The sequence below is a fragment of the Aulostomus chinensis genome, chromosome 17 (genome assembly GCF_037954235.1).
Source record: "Aulostomus chinensis isolate RoL2024-O1b breed Wild chromosome 17, RoL_Achi_v1.0, whole genome shotgun sequence".
Classification (NCBI taxonomy): Eukaryota; Metazoa; Chordata; class Actinopteri; order Syngnathiformes; family Aulostomidae; genus Aulostomus; species Aulostomus chinensis.
The window spans coordinates 23761380-23780720 of NC_141336.1; the positions used below are offsets into that span (position 1 = coordinate 23761380).

The window sequence follows — 19341 nt, forward strand, 5'->3', positions numbered from 1 at the left end:
AACACTGATGTCGTTCTGTCCCGTTTTGAACCACATATTTTGTCACAAGTGTTGGTTCAAAGGCAGTAGGGCTGCATGACTCCAAATAAATATATAACTGAGATTATTTTGACTGATACTTGGACGTGATTTGCAATATCAAAGGGAATGTTGATTTTTAGATCATTGGTTTTCAGTGATTTTTGATGTAGTTTTTGTGTCTGTTTCTGAGTCTGTAGAATTTGATGTGGGCAGCACCACAATATATGATTAAACGTAGCATTTTGACACACAATTAGCTTCAAACGAACCTGATGCGATAACTGCAGGCGTCCATATTGCAATTTTGACCAAGTGTGCAGGACTAAAAGGCAGCATATGTTTGATATGGGAGGAATGCTTCCTTCCAGTGCGCCAACTAAAAACACGTCTTCATGCAACAACAACGGAAAAAACTTTAAATTGACCTCCATTTTAATTGTCAGGCAGAATATCTGTGCCAGCCCCGCAGAGCAAAGAAACCCACGTTTCACTGCCCAATACGTGGCCCCTCATCTGTTTAATCCATGTCAGTTGGGTTCACCTCTGGTGGAGCCTCAAACGCAGTAGAAAATGTGGTTTAAAGAGAGCAGAATTCTCCTTTAATGATTTACCACCAACCAGCTGAGAGGGAAGAGAGTGGGTGTTATGTGAAGATGAGTTCTACCAGAAAACACAAGGTCTGCTGCTTGTGTTCTCTGGCAGCCGTCCTACCTGTAGGTGCCCGTGTCTGGGACCCGCCACATCTGAATGCCTTTGAAGGGCCCTCGGGTGCCGACTGTCACATTGACGTTGCTGTTCCTGTAGGAGTTGAGGCACTGAGTGGGAGTCGGGCCTTCGGGGCCCACGGCCCCACAGGTGTGGAAAATCCATCTCTTGGCTAAACACAAAGAAGAAAAGCTCAGCTGTAGCATCACATTTCCTTCCCCCATGTCACTTCCACAATACGAAAGACGATGGAGAGGCTGAAGTCAGTCAGCGCCGCGGACGCGTTACACTTCTATTCGTCTCACATTGCCACTGCTCCACTTGAACATTATTAAAACCCACATATAAAGATGTGAAACAAATTATGGCATTGCAATAACTGCTCGGAAGGGCAACCTGTAAAACGGCATCATCGTGTTCTCTTTGGCAGCAGGGGATGTTGAGCCAGGATCACAGGTGACAAACATGTCTCCTCATTTCCTGTGTAATCCCACGTGTCGCTGCTAATTGGAGTTCTCACTGTAATTAGCATGAGATTAGTCTTGTCAGATGGACGTGGAAGGACTTAACGCCACAGTGCTAAATCCTGATTTTAGGCTTGTGAACACAGAGCAGCGAGGGAGGCACCCGGCGGTGAAACACCTCTTGTTTCCCGTCTGTAAAAGCTACGTATTAATCAGCTCAGACCAGAGTGTATTACTGCAGATCTGACACCAGCCTGAGTCTGGTCGTCCATGTTGACTTCAGTAGCCTCTGAGTTTCTGGGCGGTGTGATTATCATGATGTTTCTGATTAGATATGAGAGGGCAGTTAAGGGTCTTTTTATAATTGTTTCCTAAACAGATTGTGGACTGATTAGATGGTGATTAAAAGACTACAGAGACATAATTTATGGTGCTTTCACCACAACGCCTTTTGGTGCTCAGGTTTCTTGCTGTTTTGAGCCTATTGGAGCTGAAACCCAGGAACTGAGAGCCGAGAATTTACTGGGATCTCTTGCCAGAGTCCCCTCTCTGTGACGGAGGGGACTAACTGCAGGAAGGTGGTATTTTTAGCATCTGAACCATCAAATATCTCGAGCTCAGATTCCACCTGACTAAAGTCATTCAGCATCGAAACGATAACTTGTATTTCCCTGCAGACAACCATGAGGGGATTGCACGTCAAGTGTCATATGTGGGAGTCTGGTCCAGGATCACCACGTGCATGACCCAGAAGCAGCGCATCAGACGCAGCTCCACTCCGTCTCCACGTGAGGCTCCTTCTCTCTGAGCGCTGCCACCGCGACGTCCTGTCAGCAGACAGCAATTGTAGCAGAAGAGCCCAATAAAAGACACAATGAGGGGACATTAAAAAAAAAAAAAAATCTGATTATATTTCAATATTGCAACAGTCTGTCTTTATCTCCACAGAACATTATTAAAAGAAGACGAGGGTAAACATGTCATTGACGATGAATCACTCGCCACTCCTCGGGCTAATCAGTACCAAGTAAACAAGAGTGTTGGCAGCCATCGGGGACGAGGAGACACATTAATCCTCTCAGCTTCAGCAAAACCAGTGAAGGATGGCATGTTGGGATGGACAGATGGACGGACAGATGGACTCGTTCTTGTCTCTCACTGCATCGCGACGTGTTGTCAAAACTGTTATTTGCTAATCAGGCATAAATATTCTCGTAGTAATATTGTTATACTTCCGCTTTGAGTGAAGTAGCCTGATTCCAGACCGGCTCCACAGTTCTCCGATCAGGGATTCCCAGGCAGGTGATTTATTAATCAATCGATGAATGAAGCCAAGACAAATGTCGAGTTGGTGGCTCCAACTCTCTGATCCTGTTTGGAGATAAAATAACGCCGACCATGTTTACAGCAATGATTCAGCCGCAGTAACGCAGACGGCGATCATCTGACACGGAGACAATAACAAGACGCTGACGTGTAAACAGCATTTTCTTAAACTGAATAAAGTCACAGTCAGAGGTTTTCGCCGCGTTTTGCTTCACGTACGTTGCTCACGCTGCTGGATGACGCGGCTCCTCTGTAGCTTCCAGCCAGTGTCTCCAAGTACAGTATTTTACTTTATGTGCAAGAACAAACAGAACCCAGTAGCAGCAGGACAGGAACTCATATAAACATCTTTATCGAAACTAGAGCAATGTATTAATAGTTGGCGTGTTGTCATCCATGATAACAAAGCATTTCTCTGGTGATGGCCTGAGGATTTCAGAATGCCAGATAAAGGCTTGGACGGTGGCAGGGAAGGCCGCTCCAAACACACACCCTCTACATTAGTCACCGACGCGCTTTCTGGAAATGATGCATAACAAATCACTCTGTAAAACGGACAGAACATTTTAAAATGTTAAAAAACAGAAGCCCCAAATGTTGTTTCTTCTTGTTTTCCAACTCGCTCGCTCAGTGTTTCCGGCCGGTTTTACCCCACAAAACCTCGCTGAGTGTCTCTGTGAGTGAGACTGAAACGTGAGTCTACGCTAAAATAACCCCAGTACCTCCCAAACAGAAACTAGACTGCAGTTGTGTCTGATCATCTGGCTGTTGATAGTCGCAGTTTGCCACCTTTCACAGTTTCAACAATCACCCCTCCCTCTTTCTCTTGCGCTGGTTTTGTTTCCAGCCTTGTCTGCGTCTCCATCTTTCATGCAAAACAAAGCACTGTTAGCATGCAACCTCCTAATCCAGTGACAGTTGCCCTCCCCAGGCTGGCCATTAGAAAGATGGATCAAGGCTGGCACATCATGAAAGGATCTGAATGCTGAGTGCAAATCTTAAGGAGAGCACTCGAGTCCAATTAATTACAAAAGCCTGTTTAGTGTTGCACTGCTTGTTATCAGTCTCATATCTGTCTTAGTGACTAATGTTCCCCCACCAAAACCCAAAGTTACAACAACTAGCTAACTGATTGCTGTGGGCCAGTGCTTACGAACGAGTAAACAATGCAGCATGCGCTCATATCTCGGCTGCGCTGCTGATTAGCGAGCACTTAATGGCCAAAACTCCTCTCTGCACGGAGCGTTCAGGGACCAACATCTGTTGTCAGTTACTTTCAAGAGCCAATCCGATTGCTTCAATCAGCCTCCGTCTTTGATATGATGCCAGTTTTCATCAGCTCCACAGAACTTTTGTAGATGTCTGCTGAGGTGTGAGCAGAAGTGGAACACCTTGATATGAAAATCTGCTGCCTGTTCAAAGATGCCAGTGCTATTACATCCTGCCTCACTTTGGCAGATAAGCTGTAAATATGATAATATTTTGTTTCATTGTGATATAGTTGTTTTATCATCTAAAATGAACCCCAGAACACGAGTCTCAGTCAAAAACCAGCCACCTACCCACACACACACACACACACACACACACACACACACACACACACACGGCCAGAAGAAAATTAGCCTGCGGCTCATTTTGAAGTTCCTTTCACAGCAGGAGAATCATCGCAGGAAGAAGAATGAGTCGCGAGCTCATCTGGGTCAACTCTTCCACAATCTCCCCAAAAGCTACTGAGCTACTGGTGCCACACAGAAGGTGAGTGTTTCCCACAAGAATAGAGGAGGATCGACGGCGGGAGAAAGAATGAAGGTGAAGTCAGGGTGAAGGGGAAAAAAAAGCAAGAGAACAACAGACAGATGGAAAGACAGACGTGGTGGCGTGAGCAGGCAGTGGTAAGAGTCAATAAAAGCCTTTTATATGAAAAAGATGGGAAACAAATTGAAACACAAAAGGAGAGCTTGTCCAGACATGGTGGCGGCGCGGAGGACAGGATGGGGGGGATGAGAGGAGACGTTTGGTGGGGTTAATCATGGAGTGTGTCAGGGGAAGAGGAGAGTCTTGCTGGAGTGACAGGTTTGCTGAGCTAAAACCCTCATCAGGCTCGCCGTCATGCCCCGCACACGTCAAAGCATCAGCTCCAGAAGGGAAGATTGGAGACGCCCTGAGAATGTTAACCGCTCAAGGCTGTCTTTGAGACGGCCATCGTTAACACTGCAGGTTCAACTTATTTCCCTTCCCAGTTAATATCTATGATAATCACCAGGGCGAGAGCAGTGTGAGCTCAAACTCCTGTCTTTCTCTCAGGAACCGGCTAGCTTTGTTGTAACTGCATGACCAGTGTAAGCACATTAACATAGCTCTTTTTGTTGCTGCCCTTGCAGAATCCTGCTTGCAAACTCCCCCATAAGAAATACCCTTTAAATTATATTGCACATGAAATGCCTCCTTAAATGCCACATCTCCTGCTCGGCATTAAGTTTTCCTTGATGGACCAGAGACTGAAGCCTGCGGCTGCATAATCCTGTGACATTATCAAATCATGCAAGCTTCCCAAACATTGGCCTCTGATCTTTTACCGTCCTCACCTGACCCGCCGACGTACGGTACCACACGCGGCTCGTTGGTCACGACACACGTCACCAAGGTTAGCACACGGAGGCCCTGACGCAAGCTGTATCTGGTGATCCAGTTTCATTGTCGGGTAAACAGCCGACTAAATACGTGCTGAATTGGCGATACAGTCGGAGACGTCCGATTGGCTGCTCGGGGTGAATCAACCAGTAATTCGGTGCAGTGTCCTAGCTGGCAGGGATTGTTACCACAACAGTAGCAACAAGCGGCAGCGATCCACATCAATGTCACATTCGGCAAAGGCTTTTAAATCCTTCCTGATCATGTTCCCATCAGGACAGGTTTGTGCAAAAATGAAACTGTGTTAAGATTCAAACAGTAACTTTTAGAGAATCAAAGTAAAAAAGTAGACCTCCTTTAAAGGATAACCCGGTCGACATCAGTTTTGGTCAGAATAATTGACACAGACCCAAATTACTGGGACTGTTGGGACGAATGTTGAGTGTAAACGCCAGGCACTCAACCTGGCAAGTGTTATTTGCTCCGAACCAGGAAACACAACCAGTGCGCGTTTCCCTTTTTTGTGACATAAACACAAACTCTGCTTAAAATGCCGATTGAACGGAAGCACAGTGAACGATGCTGACAATCTGAGCTCTTTATGGACAACTCTGCCCTGTGAGCTGGTTCCTGTCGATCATTTCGGCCCAAAACACTGGAGTTATCCTCATCCTGAGTTTCTCAGCGTCCGATGAGAGCATGAAGGGACTAGTTTGAAGATGTTAGCTCAGTGCGTCCTACGAGTCTTTGATAACAACGTGACTGACATGTTGCTTTATCTCAAAGATGCTCAGAATCTATACTTTTCTATTTTAAAGTGTAACTCCGTGGTACAAAGCAGGTTGTCAGCGAGGTTGGTTACTGTCTCAGGGCCCTTAATGTGTCAGTGTGATTTGCACAACTAGTTTCAAATAGAGGCCAAGACTCTAAACAGCACAACATTGATTTGCTGGGCTTTAACAGCCTATGAATGCCATAAAAAGCCTTTTAATCAGCCTGGGCTAGAAAATAAGATATAGATGAATGTAATAACAATCCTGCAGTGTGGAAACACTGTCTGGACAAATCACCAGTTTAGAGTGGAAAACACCAGAACACAATCTTCATATTCATTCAATATTTATATAACAAGTGAGAGAAGTCCTAACATGTTGATTGGCAAATTATTTCCGAGAAAAGTGAAAATCTACTTGAAGGCCTCTGGCAACACTAAAACAAGAGCAGCTGATGTCCTCCAGCAGGGAAGCTTGGACAAGTCCAGCGCGCCTTGAGGACGAGGACTGTGTACTCCATCAGGTTTGATTTGTGAGGAACCAACTTGGTGTTTAAATGTAGAAGTCTGCTTGTCGTTACACCCTCGGAGCGGGGGGGGGGGGGGGTTGCAAAATGTCAACGCTGTGTAACCGCCTCCATTGACATTCTCGGGAGACAAATTGAAGGATTTTACACTTCAAAACTGCCCGTCCTGCTCCATTTAATACCAAAGGAGATCTCTGCAGCACTCACTCGGATGAGGGCGAGATGCAAACCAGTAGGTGGCACACTTACTTTATTAGAGCTCATGCATTGTACCACGCTCAGCACGTGTGGTGTGATTGAGAATCATAATGCATGCGTGTGTGTGAGCAAAGGAGAAGAGAGGGAAAGACAAAGAGACGCAGACGGAGGAACATAAAAACGAATCAATGTGGCGAATATCCCACTTCATGTTGGAAGCACCCAAATCCCTCACACAGACAGGCTCACACTTACAGTAATCTGTGGTGGGCATGGACGAGGGCGGGGTCTTGATCACCGGTCTAAGTGTCTTGCTGCTGGCAACCGGTGGGAATTCGCCGTTTGCTGAAATGAAACAGAACACATTTATTGGCAACAGTGTACATCTTTCTCTCTTTTATTCATGCGCAGCAATGAAATCTTGTTGTTGAACTAAAGAACTGAGTAAACACAGACGCTGCAGAGTCTGCCACAGAAAATGTAGTTTCGTTTGTACCACAAATGGCGACGCAGAGGGAGGGAATACATCCAGCTCCTCTCCGTCTTCCGTCTTGCTCCGTCTCTATCTGCCCCCACAGTGGATGGGAGAGCACATTCAGTCTGGCTGTGGTGTAGCAATCCATCAAGCCTGCAGCCTCACCGCTTATCCAGGACTGAGATCATGTGCTCGCTGCTACTCGATGTCTCCCCGCCAAAATTCTTACCCAGGATGAAGTCTTCCAGGCAAAAGGCGTTCTGATTAGCTATTACTGCTCCAGATAGAGGGACCTGTTCCCCACAAAGATGTTAAAGTGGGGGGGGGGGGAGTAAATGCAGCTTTTGTGGCCCAGACCTGGACTGACAGTCACCTGTTCTCCGTGTTTCAGCAGAGTTGGAGTTGTCATGGCTGCATGGCTGCATATATGAATCACTGTGTTTGATGAGGTCGATGCACTGCAATCAGTGGCTGGAATGGTGCTACAGAAATCAGCTGCCACTCTGACCAGAAACCCTGGGATGCACCTTCACCCAGTTGATTCAGATACTCAGTTAGAAGAAGAAAAAGGAGAAGAAGGAAAAAAAAAAAGGTTCCGTGAGGTTCCGCGAGGGGACCAATCATTAGCCAATCAGCAGGACTGGCTAATTTGCAGGGTTGAGACGGATCTTGGTACCCATTGCCATGAATACCCTCTTGAGGCAATCCACCAGGTTTCAGGGGTATCAGAGCAGCCAGTAAAAGTCCAGGCTGAGGCTTCCTCCTCTATTTGCCACTCTAAAGTCTAATCAGCAACTTGACATGCGGAAAACTGAAGTGGAGTCAAGAGACGACGTCGACTGTCGGGCTGCAGTTGGGTTCCAGTACTGAAATTCAGTCAGTTTAGCTGCACGGAACCAGATTTCACTCAAATGTGATTGGTTACTACTACTAAATGGGAACTAGAACAGGTCCAGTCTCCATATCTGGTCCCTTCCATTCAGATTCTGTACTCCCGTCTGTCTGTAGTGATGAGGGAGGAACCATTCCTTGTAAAGATAGTTTAGTCTTCTCAGTGTTGCCGGCCGTTGTTTCTACTTTCAGCACCGTTGAATGTTGATTTGATGCTCAACTCCAAACAAGTCAAAGACTCTCTGCCCCGAATCTTAATCCCCATGCTGTGTCCTTACGTAGGTCAGAACAAACCCTTCAGAGCTGCTTGACCCTCCATAATGCAAACATTATTTCAGTAAGATGATGGCTCACTGTGATTTGTTGAGCTACCAATCACTATTCTGGTCGCCCTGCCTGTCTGTAGATTGTTTCTGGACATTTTTGGATCCAGCGCTTGGTACCAAGCACAGACATCTGCCGTATACGATGCCCAGACCGGCTGCTCCACTTCACGGAGCCTTTCCATGAACCACTGTCATCGCGCTCACAACAGACACTTGAGGCATGTCCTGCCCACATGTTCCCCTACATGTGTGTGACCTCCATATTCAATTCCATTTCTGTGCTGCTTATGGAGTCGGTATCAGGGGCGATTTTGCATTTCTGACGCCAAGAAGAGAAGCTGTCCAGGTGAGGACCCGCCGGCATGATCACGAATATCTGGTTGATCTTGTCCATGGGGTTACCGAGAACGACAAAGAGCAGCATAAGAGATTTAAAGGATTCGTGGGTGTATTTTCTGGTATTTTCTTTGCACTTCTAAGCCAAAAGGTGCTGCTGCAGATATGAAGATCTCAAACGTTAAGATTCCTCACGGTGATGAGCTAAAATTTCAACAGCATCGACTCATTTGCTTTCTACTTTCCCTGCCATCATTCCTGGATAATCTGGGGACAAAAACATGGCTTTTCATCTTTATCTCTATAATCATTTTACCACAAACACACTCCCTCTCCTGCATGCTGTCTCCCCAGTCAGCTTAGGCTGCAGGCTTAACTGACAATATGGCAGGAGGCTCCCTCAACAGCTGAGGGTTTGGAAAGTTACCGCGCGGTGCTGTTTCATTAGGTCTGATCAATTGTTTGAATTCAAGCAAACAACTCGACGTTAACATCACTTGTGCTTGAGCTGAAACGACACCGCCGCTCCTCTGGAGGGGCTTTTTTAATCAGAATTACAAAGCTGTACATTGAGTCAGATCTTTTCAGTTAAGAAATCTTGTAATTTTGGGTGTCTTATCTCAAAAGAACCCTCATAACCTAACCCCCCCCCCCCCCCCCCCCCCAACGAGCCACGTAATTGAATGAATATGATCATCTCAGGGACAGGTATGAAGCATCACAGCATGTAAGCAACACATTTGTTAGCTTGAGCCCCTCTCTGTAGCTAAGACCCCAACGTCTTATATGTACACAACAAGTTCAACAACTTCATATTTTCAGGAAAATGGTTAAAAACCTGGGTGTGTTCTCATTCCGAGGGGTTTGGAACGGTCAGAGTTGGAGCCCGCAGCATTGGTATTCTGCTGCTGCCAGGGAGGGACTCAGCAGGTCCACTACAGAGCAGCATGAACCAAAGGGCAGGGCAGCAGCCAGCGTGGCTGTCACTGTTCATTAGCAAGGCGCTGTAAGCTACCTGAGGCCCAACTGAAGGCAGCCACAGGGGGGGCACCTCCTCACCACCCAGCCATGAACTGAATATATCTCAAGACTGAAGGAGCATGAAGAAACATCCCAACTATGGATTTTTCTTGTCACTGTAACAGTCCTTGTGGGACGTGTGTGTGAGAAATATTTAAAATGTATGTTTCTACATATTGATTCCTTATCTGTTAATATGCATGTGCTGCTGCTATGGATCTCAGTGTGTGTGTGTGTGTGTGTGTGTGTGTGTGTGTGTGTGTGTGCAGCTGTGACTGCTGTACATCTATGAAAGCAAAGCATCTGATAATCCCACAGACGACTTTGCTCCTCCTCTTGGTTTTCCGACTGACTAGACAGGCAGTGCATTACTGCCTCCTATTGATGACATAACTTTACCTCCCAATACGACCTGTTTGTGAGTACCTGAAATGCAAAATACACTTTTCTGGTTGAAGTATTACTGTCAGAGCCGCGGAACATCATTGACAATAAGAAAAGGTCCATGCTCCGTCCAAATAAGCTTTTTATTCTGATAAAAAAGAGAATAAAAGCTCTGACTATCTAGTATATCAAGGAGCAGTTCCAAAGGAGACACATTTCCGGCGGATGTTCTGGGCTCTACTATAGCAGCAGCCGCTACGGCTGGAAATAAGTAATTGTACAAGGTGAAAATGCTGTCTAACTCAATAAACTAATGCAGTGCTGCTGGTGAAGATAAAACCACAGCCGGGTCCAACGTCTGAGGAGCAATGGATGAATCACTGCAACATGCAAAACGATACATCAAACTAATGCAGGGCTGTGTAGAGGAAAGGGCATGCATGGCTGGTCCTCTGCATAATGCGTTCACTGTGTGTTTTGCCATCGAAACCCATTACATGGCTGTCATAATGCAGGGGGATTCATCATGCTAATCACTCACGCTGATCACTCTCAGAAAGGACGGCTGATGCTGAGCTTCCACATCCCCCCATCAAGAGCTCTGATTGATAGCCAATAAAATGTAATTGTCAAGTGTTGCTGTGTGTAATGAATACCTGGCCTAGATTAAGAACCTGACATCTGGAAAGTGAGCAAAGCAGCAGTAGACGATCCCGGAGCGCCGCCGTAGCGGTGCCGCCGCTCCCGAGAACATAAAGCGCAAAGTGGTGTTCAAATATCTCCAGGAAAATGTCACCTCTTAATACAGAGAGACCCTGAACCAGGAGGCCAGTGTTGACTCAAGGTGATAGGCGCCATATTCCCTGACGGAGCCTGTCTCATCCGGCTGCATTTTATTGTCCGGCCAATTACCTTGAGATGATCTGTGGTTGGTTAATCGTTAGTTCCAGTAACACTTCATTTGTTTTGACATTGATCTTTAAAGCAAAACTTCACCCAAAAATTGTTGTTGTAGTTGTTGTTTTTTGCCTCTCAAGCACTCGCACGTTGATATCCCAAACAGAGTTTTTTCACTGCTGCGCCCCTTTGTGACTGCAGAATGCAGGACGAGCCGGCCACGTACCGTAACATGAGCCCTAGCCGGGTTTCTTACCTCACCTGCACATCCACTACATTTAAAGCTGCATTTGTAATATGTCACGTGTGCAAATAGATATAAAAAAACAAAAAACAAACAGATGGTACACTGTTCAATGAGTGGACGCGAGGAGATGCACTTTCAAAGGTTTAAAAGAGATCATTAAAATTTTAGTGGCCACATCATGTCAGACCCAAATTACGAGTCCAAACGGAGCATTTTCTGTAGGACTGCAGGATTAAAGCAGGGGCACAACTGGTCTCTCTGTCTTGTCCAGGGTGAAGCGAGTAAAGCGCGGCTTCATTTTCACCACAGCTCTTATTGTAGGAGTTATATTGAGGAACAAAGATGCTCAGGAAAAACTATTTCTGTCCCAGTTCAAACACGTTTCTCCAGAGAGGCACAGAAGCAGAGCACTGAACTCTTAACCTGTTATTCTCCCGGTCCTCCTGGGACGTGGTTGTCATCTTGCTCCTGTTTTTCTACAGATAAACCATCGCCGTGATAACACAGACGAATCAGGGAAGCGTTCATAAAAATTCACAGCACCGCCATACAAGCTCTTATCAATCATTTCATTTCAGGTTCCATCACAGGATCTTGAAGGAAATGATAAAGATATCAGTTAAAGTTTTACCACAGTGCCCATGTGATCTTTTGACGGATGTTTCTGCATCAAACAGGACAACGCGCTGTTATTTTTTTTTGTTTTTTTTTTGTGAGAGTCACTGGAATCACAAAGAACGAATTCTGGTTAAAGAAGACCTTGATGAACGCCCTGGAGCAGAACACTGCCACAGTCAGATCTTAGCTCTGGAGAGACATGAGGACGGGGAAGACCTGTATTGATTATTAATCTAACTGCACTGGGTCACTTTGAGTGTTTAATTAAGCTTCTCTCAAGTCCATAAGATGTGTGCACTTTTAGAGCAATCAATTTTTTTTACCCTATTGTGCTTGTCGAGGTCAATCAATCAGGCAATCAGTCAAACAATCCCATTCATTCAACCGAGGTTTGATCAAGTAGCCACAGGAAAGGGAAACAAAACTTTTTTTTCTCTTTTACTCACAAGCCAGGAAGCAGTTCATGCTGAAAGAGATGTTGCCGACAGAGATGGCTGAACTGGGTCCAGGTCCATCTTCGATGCTGAACTGAAGCCAGAACCTGCAGAGGCACAGAACCGCTTTAACGACCTCACAACCTGTGAGAGGTTGGAGAGAAATGAGGCCGGGAGGAATCTCATAAGCTAAAAATGTCAGTTTGGCCTCTTCGGACAGCTCTTTTTATTTTTAGTTCACTTTTTTCTTTTTTTGCTCTTGTCTTCCATCTTCACCTCCAGTTGTTTCATTCATCCTGTCAAGCTGCTGTTGCTCCGCCCCTTCTGCTGCTCTGGGCTGCAACACTACCACATGCTTCCTCCATCACGTGTGGAGTTGTTGGCGCCGTCTTTTCACCTGACAGCAAAATCATCCCAAATTTGTGAGCCACCCTGCTAAACACGTAAAGCCCCCAGATTTAACGGACATCTGGTCTGGTAGATGTTACACCATCCTGCGAACATACAAAACATCACCTGGTGGAGGTGATTAAGACTTTCGGGATGGAGCACATCTGTTGACTTTTAAAGAAAATGCAGGAATAATTTGGGTATTAATGGCGGTAAGTGTACTTTTCATTAAAGTGCTAAACGTTTTGTTGTTTAGTTTTCGGACCTACGAGATCTAAATCAAAAGCTTCCGCCCTTCACAGCGGAGCCTGTGTATCTGTCAGATTTAACCTTTAATGTGTCAATTACCTTTACGGTAAGCGGATTATGTGTCATGAGACAAACCCACAGGTTTTCCTCCCGACATTCACAATCAGACCGCGCTGGCGTAAACTGTCTGTAGCGCTTCTGGCTGTATATCTTATTATATTTAAGCTCTACAAAGGTCAGTGTGCAAAGACTGGCAGGTTCACCTCGTGGTGACCGATGTGACATTCCAAATTAAGAGCACAAGCACAACTCACTACAGGAATCAAAAATTAATCACTCTCCGGGGAGCAGGATTAACCAGGCTCCAATGGCAAAGGAACTAGCAGTCAGGCAGAGACGAAACGCTTTCTCTGTACTTTTTCTAATTCTATTCTGTTTTTAATTTCTCTTTTCTTGAAGGGGAACTCAGAGCCACAGTTAATTGGAAGGCAAGTTGGATGAGTTGAGCCTTGTGTATTGATTTCTATCACAGACAAAAGCAGGAAAAAAAGCTGGGGGAGGGGGCGTATTTTGTACGACTGTACACATGGCATGTCTGTGGCTTACGGTAGTCCTGGTGGAGTTCATTAATTTTGTGTAGTTGGGAGAAAATGGAATGTAAATGCTGAAAATCTGCATTTATGAGAGGAGGAAGAACTAAGGAGAGCGTCTTGGTTGAGTTTCGTAAGACTCCCTTTGCTGCTGGAGCGCTTAAGCGTTTGTGTGAGTGTGTTGGGAGATTTGTTTGGATGAGAGCGGGATGACTGATCTGCACTTAAACACTTCAAAGGAAAACTACCAATTTCATGCCGTCAGACAGTTCAAACAGGCAGCCTTGATATCATCAAACTGCCTGTCACGCATCGACACAGGTGAGAGTGCGGCGTACCAGTCTGCCAGCCCGTAAAGGGGAAGTGTGATGAGTTTCCAGCCTCTGTCAGACGGGGCTTCGCTGGCTGAGTGCCACAATCTGCGCGGCTCCTCCGGACCCGTGCTGTTCTCCACGATCCACAGGGACAGCGCCCCCTTCTGTAAACCCGCCTGACACATCCAGAACCGCACCTGTGGAAGCAGGTTGGAAATTCAGATGAACAACACAGTCAAATTAAAACTGGATTTTTTATATTCATGTATTTTTAATACGTCCACGCTGGCTGGAGCTTTCTTTAAATTTGGCTCAGATGTTCATTGGGACTCCAAAATGAATTAAATTAAGATGATTCTGGTTCCTAAACGTCACTGTCACACAGCACACAGCTGAACCCCGCCTCTCGCCTGAAGGCTGCTGGGATAGGCTCCACCCCCCGCCACCCTTAAAAGGATAGGCGGTAGAAAATGGATGGATGGATGGATGCTATAAATGTCCACTGGGACTCAAGGATGAACTCAAAAAGACTTTGGTGGAGACATTGTGTGTCAGTACACAAAAGCCAGTTGTGCTATCAATCAAGGAAGAGTTGCACTTGTTTTTTCACTGAGATCCAACAGCAGCAGCCATCTGTTCACATCTCATTCTTCTAAGATTAAGAGAATTCTGGCAGGATCATAACTTCGCTTGCTTTGCATCTGTACCGCTCCTGAATGCTTCAGCACAAATCAATTTCACTTAGGTTGTTTTGTTATTTTGTTTTTTCTCCAGGAGGGACAGGGTAGAAGTAAACTAGCTCAAAATTAAACAACACCCAGTGCATAGCTGAAATTAAACAGTAGGAAGTAGCTTGAAATCTAAAGCTTGATAAACGCGGGTTGTGACCAGCCGTGTCTGCGCAGCATTTCATTGAAGGCGGGAACATAATTCTTCCTTCAGCGTTTAAGTGGAACAGATGCAGGTTTACGTCCCATGTGGGTGTAGAGACAACACCTTTATGTTGTGTGCTGGTCCGCTGCAGGTGCTTATCATAGATTGTGAGACCACATGGTTTAATATTCAAGATTACAGGCACCGGACGGAACAAGCTGGGCACAACATGAAAGTGAGCGTGGACTGGAGCTAATACCCAAAACTAATATCCTCCACGTAGTTGTCCAAGAGTAGACAAGCTGGATTGAACAGCACCAGTTCACTGTTGAGAGAAGGATTTAGTGTGTTAATCTGGAATCATGGCTAATCTTTGGCAGCGTGCCGAGAGGCTGCAAGGCAAACTGGTGAAGCTCTGCCTCCACTGCTCTCCACAAATATCGGACGCCTCTTATTCACACCTGAGAGGCTGCGAGATCCCCCGCCTTCATTTTTTTTTACCCTTCTCTTTCTGTTCCTTCTTCCTTACGGCCAGTTGCTTTTTTGTCAAGTCACATGACTCCTCTTCTGCCCTTCCTCTTATCCTCTGTTTGGACCTCTGCATCACCCTCCCACCTTCATCCTTCGCTTGTGCTTCAGCTGGGCTCACCTCAGGTCACTTCCCTGCCCTCTCATTAAATAAACCACACATGCAGAAGGTGCTGAACAGTGTCAAAAGAACCGACCACAGGCAAGACAGAATAGCACCAACATTCAACCTCCGGACCTGGGGCCTCCTTACAGACACATCAGAAACCAAGATTAGAAACGTTCTATCTCTCTCTGTCGTACTTCAGAGCTCACATCTTCATTTCGCCCAAACACCAAGTAAAAGTGATACTTCACCCAAAAAGTGTATTTTCTTTCCAAATAGGCGACCTGAGTTTAGATCCGTCTCTTCTTAGCGACTGAGGGGGACAGAAAGCTTGAAGCTAGCTTGTTTAGCTTGAAGCTACCCACCAACCCACCAACTACAAGCCCTGGCAAAACTATCCTTCTCGGGTGCCTCATCCTGCATAATCCAGGTCTTCTTGACCCACATGTGTGATCCATAAAAACTTTGATTTGGGCTGAACACAAACTGCCAATAGCCGTTCAGGTTCAGTTAACTGTTCAACTCAACTGCTCAGGAGACCGAGGTGTTTCGGAGTGTGCAGGACTCTGTTCTGGACTTCTTTTGTAACGCGGTGGTAACATCTGCGATCCCCTATGCGGGGGTTTGTTAAGTTTGTGGAAGCACTGAGAGGAAAAATACTGAACAAGCTGGTTTAGAGGGCAGCTCTGGACTCCATCGAGGAGGTGGAGAGCGGTGTCGGCCAAACTGACACCTCTCACCCCTCCATCACGCCGTAGGGGCACTCAGCATCAGACTGCTGCACCGCCAGTTCTACTGCAGGTCACCTGACCCCGCAACCATCAGCAAATGCTAACGCAGCACTGAGTCACTGTTGCATCATCTCTCCTGACAACCCGCAGCTGTTTTTCTTTAACCATCTCTTTGTATTTATATGTTTAAGGCTTCAAAGCATCGCATGCAATGATTTTACTATTGTGATCATCCAGTCCAAGTGCTGCTCCTTGTGCAATAAGGTAGTAGTACTTTCCGTATCTAGTCTGTACTGCAACATGTATCTCAGAGTATATGTACAATATACATGTATCTGTGCATATCCGTGTTTCTTGTTAAATTTGTAAAAAGCGAAAGGTTTGTACGCCATTTATAGTCTCTGTGTAAAGTCTTTTCATTGCATTGTTGATTGTACATTTTTGGTCGAACAGATTTCTTTACTTATTTAATTTATTTCTCACTTTCCCTTTCATTTCCCAGGTGCCGCGATGCGTGAATTTTCACTTTGCGGGATTTTTCAACTTTATCTAATCTGCATCACCTTATCTTATCTGAAAAACAGGCTCGTCGCTGGCTACATGGTGGGAGAGCTGCAACCAGTACCAACCACGGAGTCTCCGTCTTTCCCATATCAAGATCATTATTAAAACCCTTAAAATTAGGACGTTCCGCGAGGAACTCAAAGGGATTTTCATTTCTGATAACACAAAGTCTTTTAAGTCAAGGCTGAGGACCAGAGGAGACGGAGCATCCGGAGTCTGGAGCCACGTGCTGGAGATCAGCCAGGCTCCTTCTGTTTCTTCTTTTAAATTTCTTCCAAATCCAAATCTTTTTAAAAGAACAGCCTGCGTTCAATAATTTCTTGCTTTTACAGTTCCTCTAGCAACCTTTTTTGTCTTTGTAAAGAACTTTATAACCTGTTCTTGAATAATGGAATATAGCAAAAAAAAAGGTTATCACTATTACTCTAACAAGCCTTTGAACGATTTAATCAACACATTGGTACAGTGCTCACCGTGCATGGCGAGTTCCTCAGAGGAGGTGGGAAGAGAGGACTCCTGAGCAGCGCCGAGCCACGTTGGCCTTTGAACTGGTTTCCCTCCACACTAAATGTAGCACCTTTAACAGAAAAACATGTCAATTAATGCACAGAAATCAGGAATGAAAATGTGCATGTAGCATATAAAGTTTCCCAGTAAATGTGGAGGATTGACAACATGATAGTGGCCATATAGAGCGAGCTGCTGGCTTTGATCAGTGCTACAAGATGAAAGGAATCACAGCAGTATTTTCACATCCCAGATAATCATCCCGACAATATACTGATTTGAAATTTAATTAAAAGATCACCAAACACCGCAGAAAAATTCTAATGCTCCATTTAGTTTCCCCAGTGTAAACAGCAGAGAACAAAAACAAGCCTCGGCAAACGAAGACTCATCAGGAGACGCACTCGAGTCACGGCTCTGACGATGAACTGGAGATGTAGAATCTACTTGCCGCAGCTTTTACACCCACTGGGATTCTGGCAGCTCAGAACAAGACAAAATGATATCTGTCAACATCAAAGTTTCGGGTAATCTTTTTATCTTCTCCAATGCCCCAGTCTTGCTTGACAGCGACACTTTGCCTTTTCCAATCCCTGTTGAACGGGGTATTAACATTGTTCAAGTGAAAAGTAGGACTACCCTCCGGAACCCAGTGGTTCGCATCATGTGTCTGACCTGCCAGGTCTGGAAAAGGGGCGAGGAATACTGCCACTGCTGTTGTTCTTGAACTGTTCCTGGACATTTTAGCAGGTGAGAATGCGGGAGTTTAATCCTTTACTCTGTGGTTGTTTTATCGGGCCTCGTGAGTGAAAGGAATGATAAGTTAGCTTCAGTGTATTCTGTGGGAGACAAAAATCTCATTGAGCCAGCATCCCTGCTGGTGGAAACTGCTAGCGTTAGCTTGCCTTGCTGCTCACAAGCTACTGCAGCCATGTGATCTTCAGAGCTTTTTTGTGATTATCGCCATGAGTAACAGAAATGATTCTGCTCGTTTCCCTTCCAAAGTGGAGGCTTATAAACGGAGAGCAGTGACTTGGTTTTTATTTGGTGAAATCCTCCTTGAGAGAAGGGAGAGAGCGCCGTCAAAATCCAAATCCTCAGCTGCCTTTCACAGATTTTTTTTTCTTTTTTTTCAAGAGTCGTGCACAGCTAGAGTGAAAAGAACCAAAGAGCATCAGTGCAACAGTGTTGATGATGTCGTAGACGTGTCTGAGCCACCTGATGATGGGCAGCTCTGCCTGGTGGTCTTGGATGGCGACGGGAGTCTTCTCCAGGTGAGGCCGCGACCCGTTATTGGCTGCCAGCTGCACTCGCCCTCTTCAAAAGAGCAGTAGCTGCCATTGAGGAAATGGCCTGCGGAGAGACGGAGGAGAGAATATATCAGCGGAGGAGAGGAGGCCATGATAAGACCGGGGCTGTATATGATGAATGGACAGGCCCAGCAGGAGGGGTAGAGGAAGAAAGAATGGAGTGAACACTGACAGCTCAACTGTCAAGGAGGGAAAAAAGGGACAGGAGTGGGGACTACGGATCAAGGAGTTGAGCAACAGTGAATACGACAAGGTTGAGAGGGGAGAGTGAGGGGAGAGTGAAGGGTGTGTGTGTGTGTGTGTGTGTGTGCGTGGGGGGGGGGGGGGGGTTGCAGAATAATGGCCCACAGGACTGTTGGTGAAAATGAAGGTTGAGGTGCAGCTCTCTGATAGACCCTTGAAACAGAAGCAGAAAATGGAAAAGGCCTGGAGTGTCTGCGGGAAGAGCGAGGGAAGAGGGTCTGAGGGGAAATGAGAAAGCTGAGGGAGTGACAGGATGTGTTTTTGGGGGTGGCAATCGCCTGAAAATCACTTACGGAATGGCTCAGTAGTTTGTCTGCTTACTACTATTTAGAGATTGTCTATAAAGCAGCAAGACAGTGGCAATATTTGATTGAACTGTGAGGTGGATAAACCTCATCCCTCTGGTACCACCAGACGAGGTGAGGCTGTGTTTGTGTCTCTTCATATTTGTACGTTGCGCCATAAAGACAAAGTGCAACCTCCTTGATTTCTAACAAGGTTGCCTCTCAAATACTCAGTTATGGAACTGACAGAATAAAGCAAACACAACTTAGCAGGTGCAAATGTTTTAGCAGCCGGAGTTTTGCCGACAGCACATTTGTGATTGATTTTTTTTTTTTTTTTGTGCGCGTGTGTTGTTGTTTCAGATTCAGGAACATTT

At 45.8% G+C, this 19341-nt stretch overlaps 1 protein-coding gene across 3 annotated transcripts in view; it reads right to left on the minus strand.

The window, feature by feature from the left end:
* alk (ALK receptor tyrosine kinase) overlaps nt 1-19341 on the minus strand; it is a 334907-nt gene that overhangs the window by 32027 nt on the left and 283539 nt on the right. For all 3 annotated transcript variants that reach the window (XM_086182128.1, XM_086182129.1, XM_086182131.1), the window contains 6 exons: nt 18346-18480; nt 17094-17197; nt 13843-14015; nt 12288-12382; nt 6903-6992; nt 733-898 (listed from right to left, as the gene is read on the minus strand). In XM_086182128.1, the coding sequence (XP_086038254.1) occupies nt 733-898; nt 6903-6992; nt 12288-12382; nt 13843-14015; nt 17094-17197; nt 18346-18480 (763 nt within the window). The remainder of the gene's footprint in view (nt 1-732; nt 899-6902; nt 6993-12287; nt 12383-13842; nt 14016-17093; nt 17198-18345; nt 18481-19341) is intronic.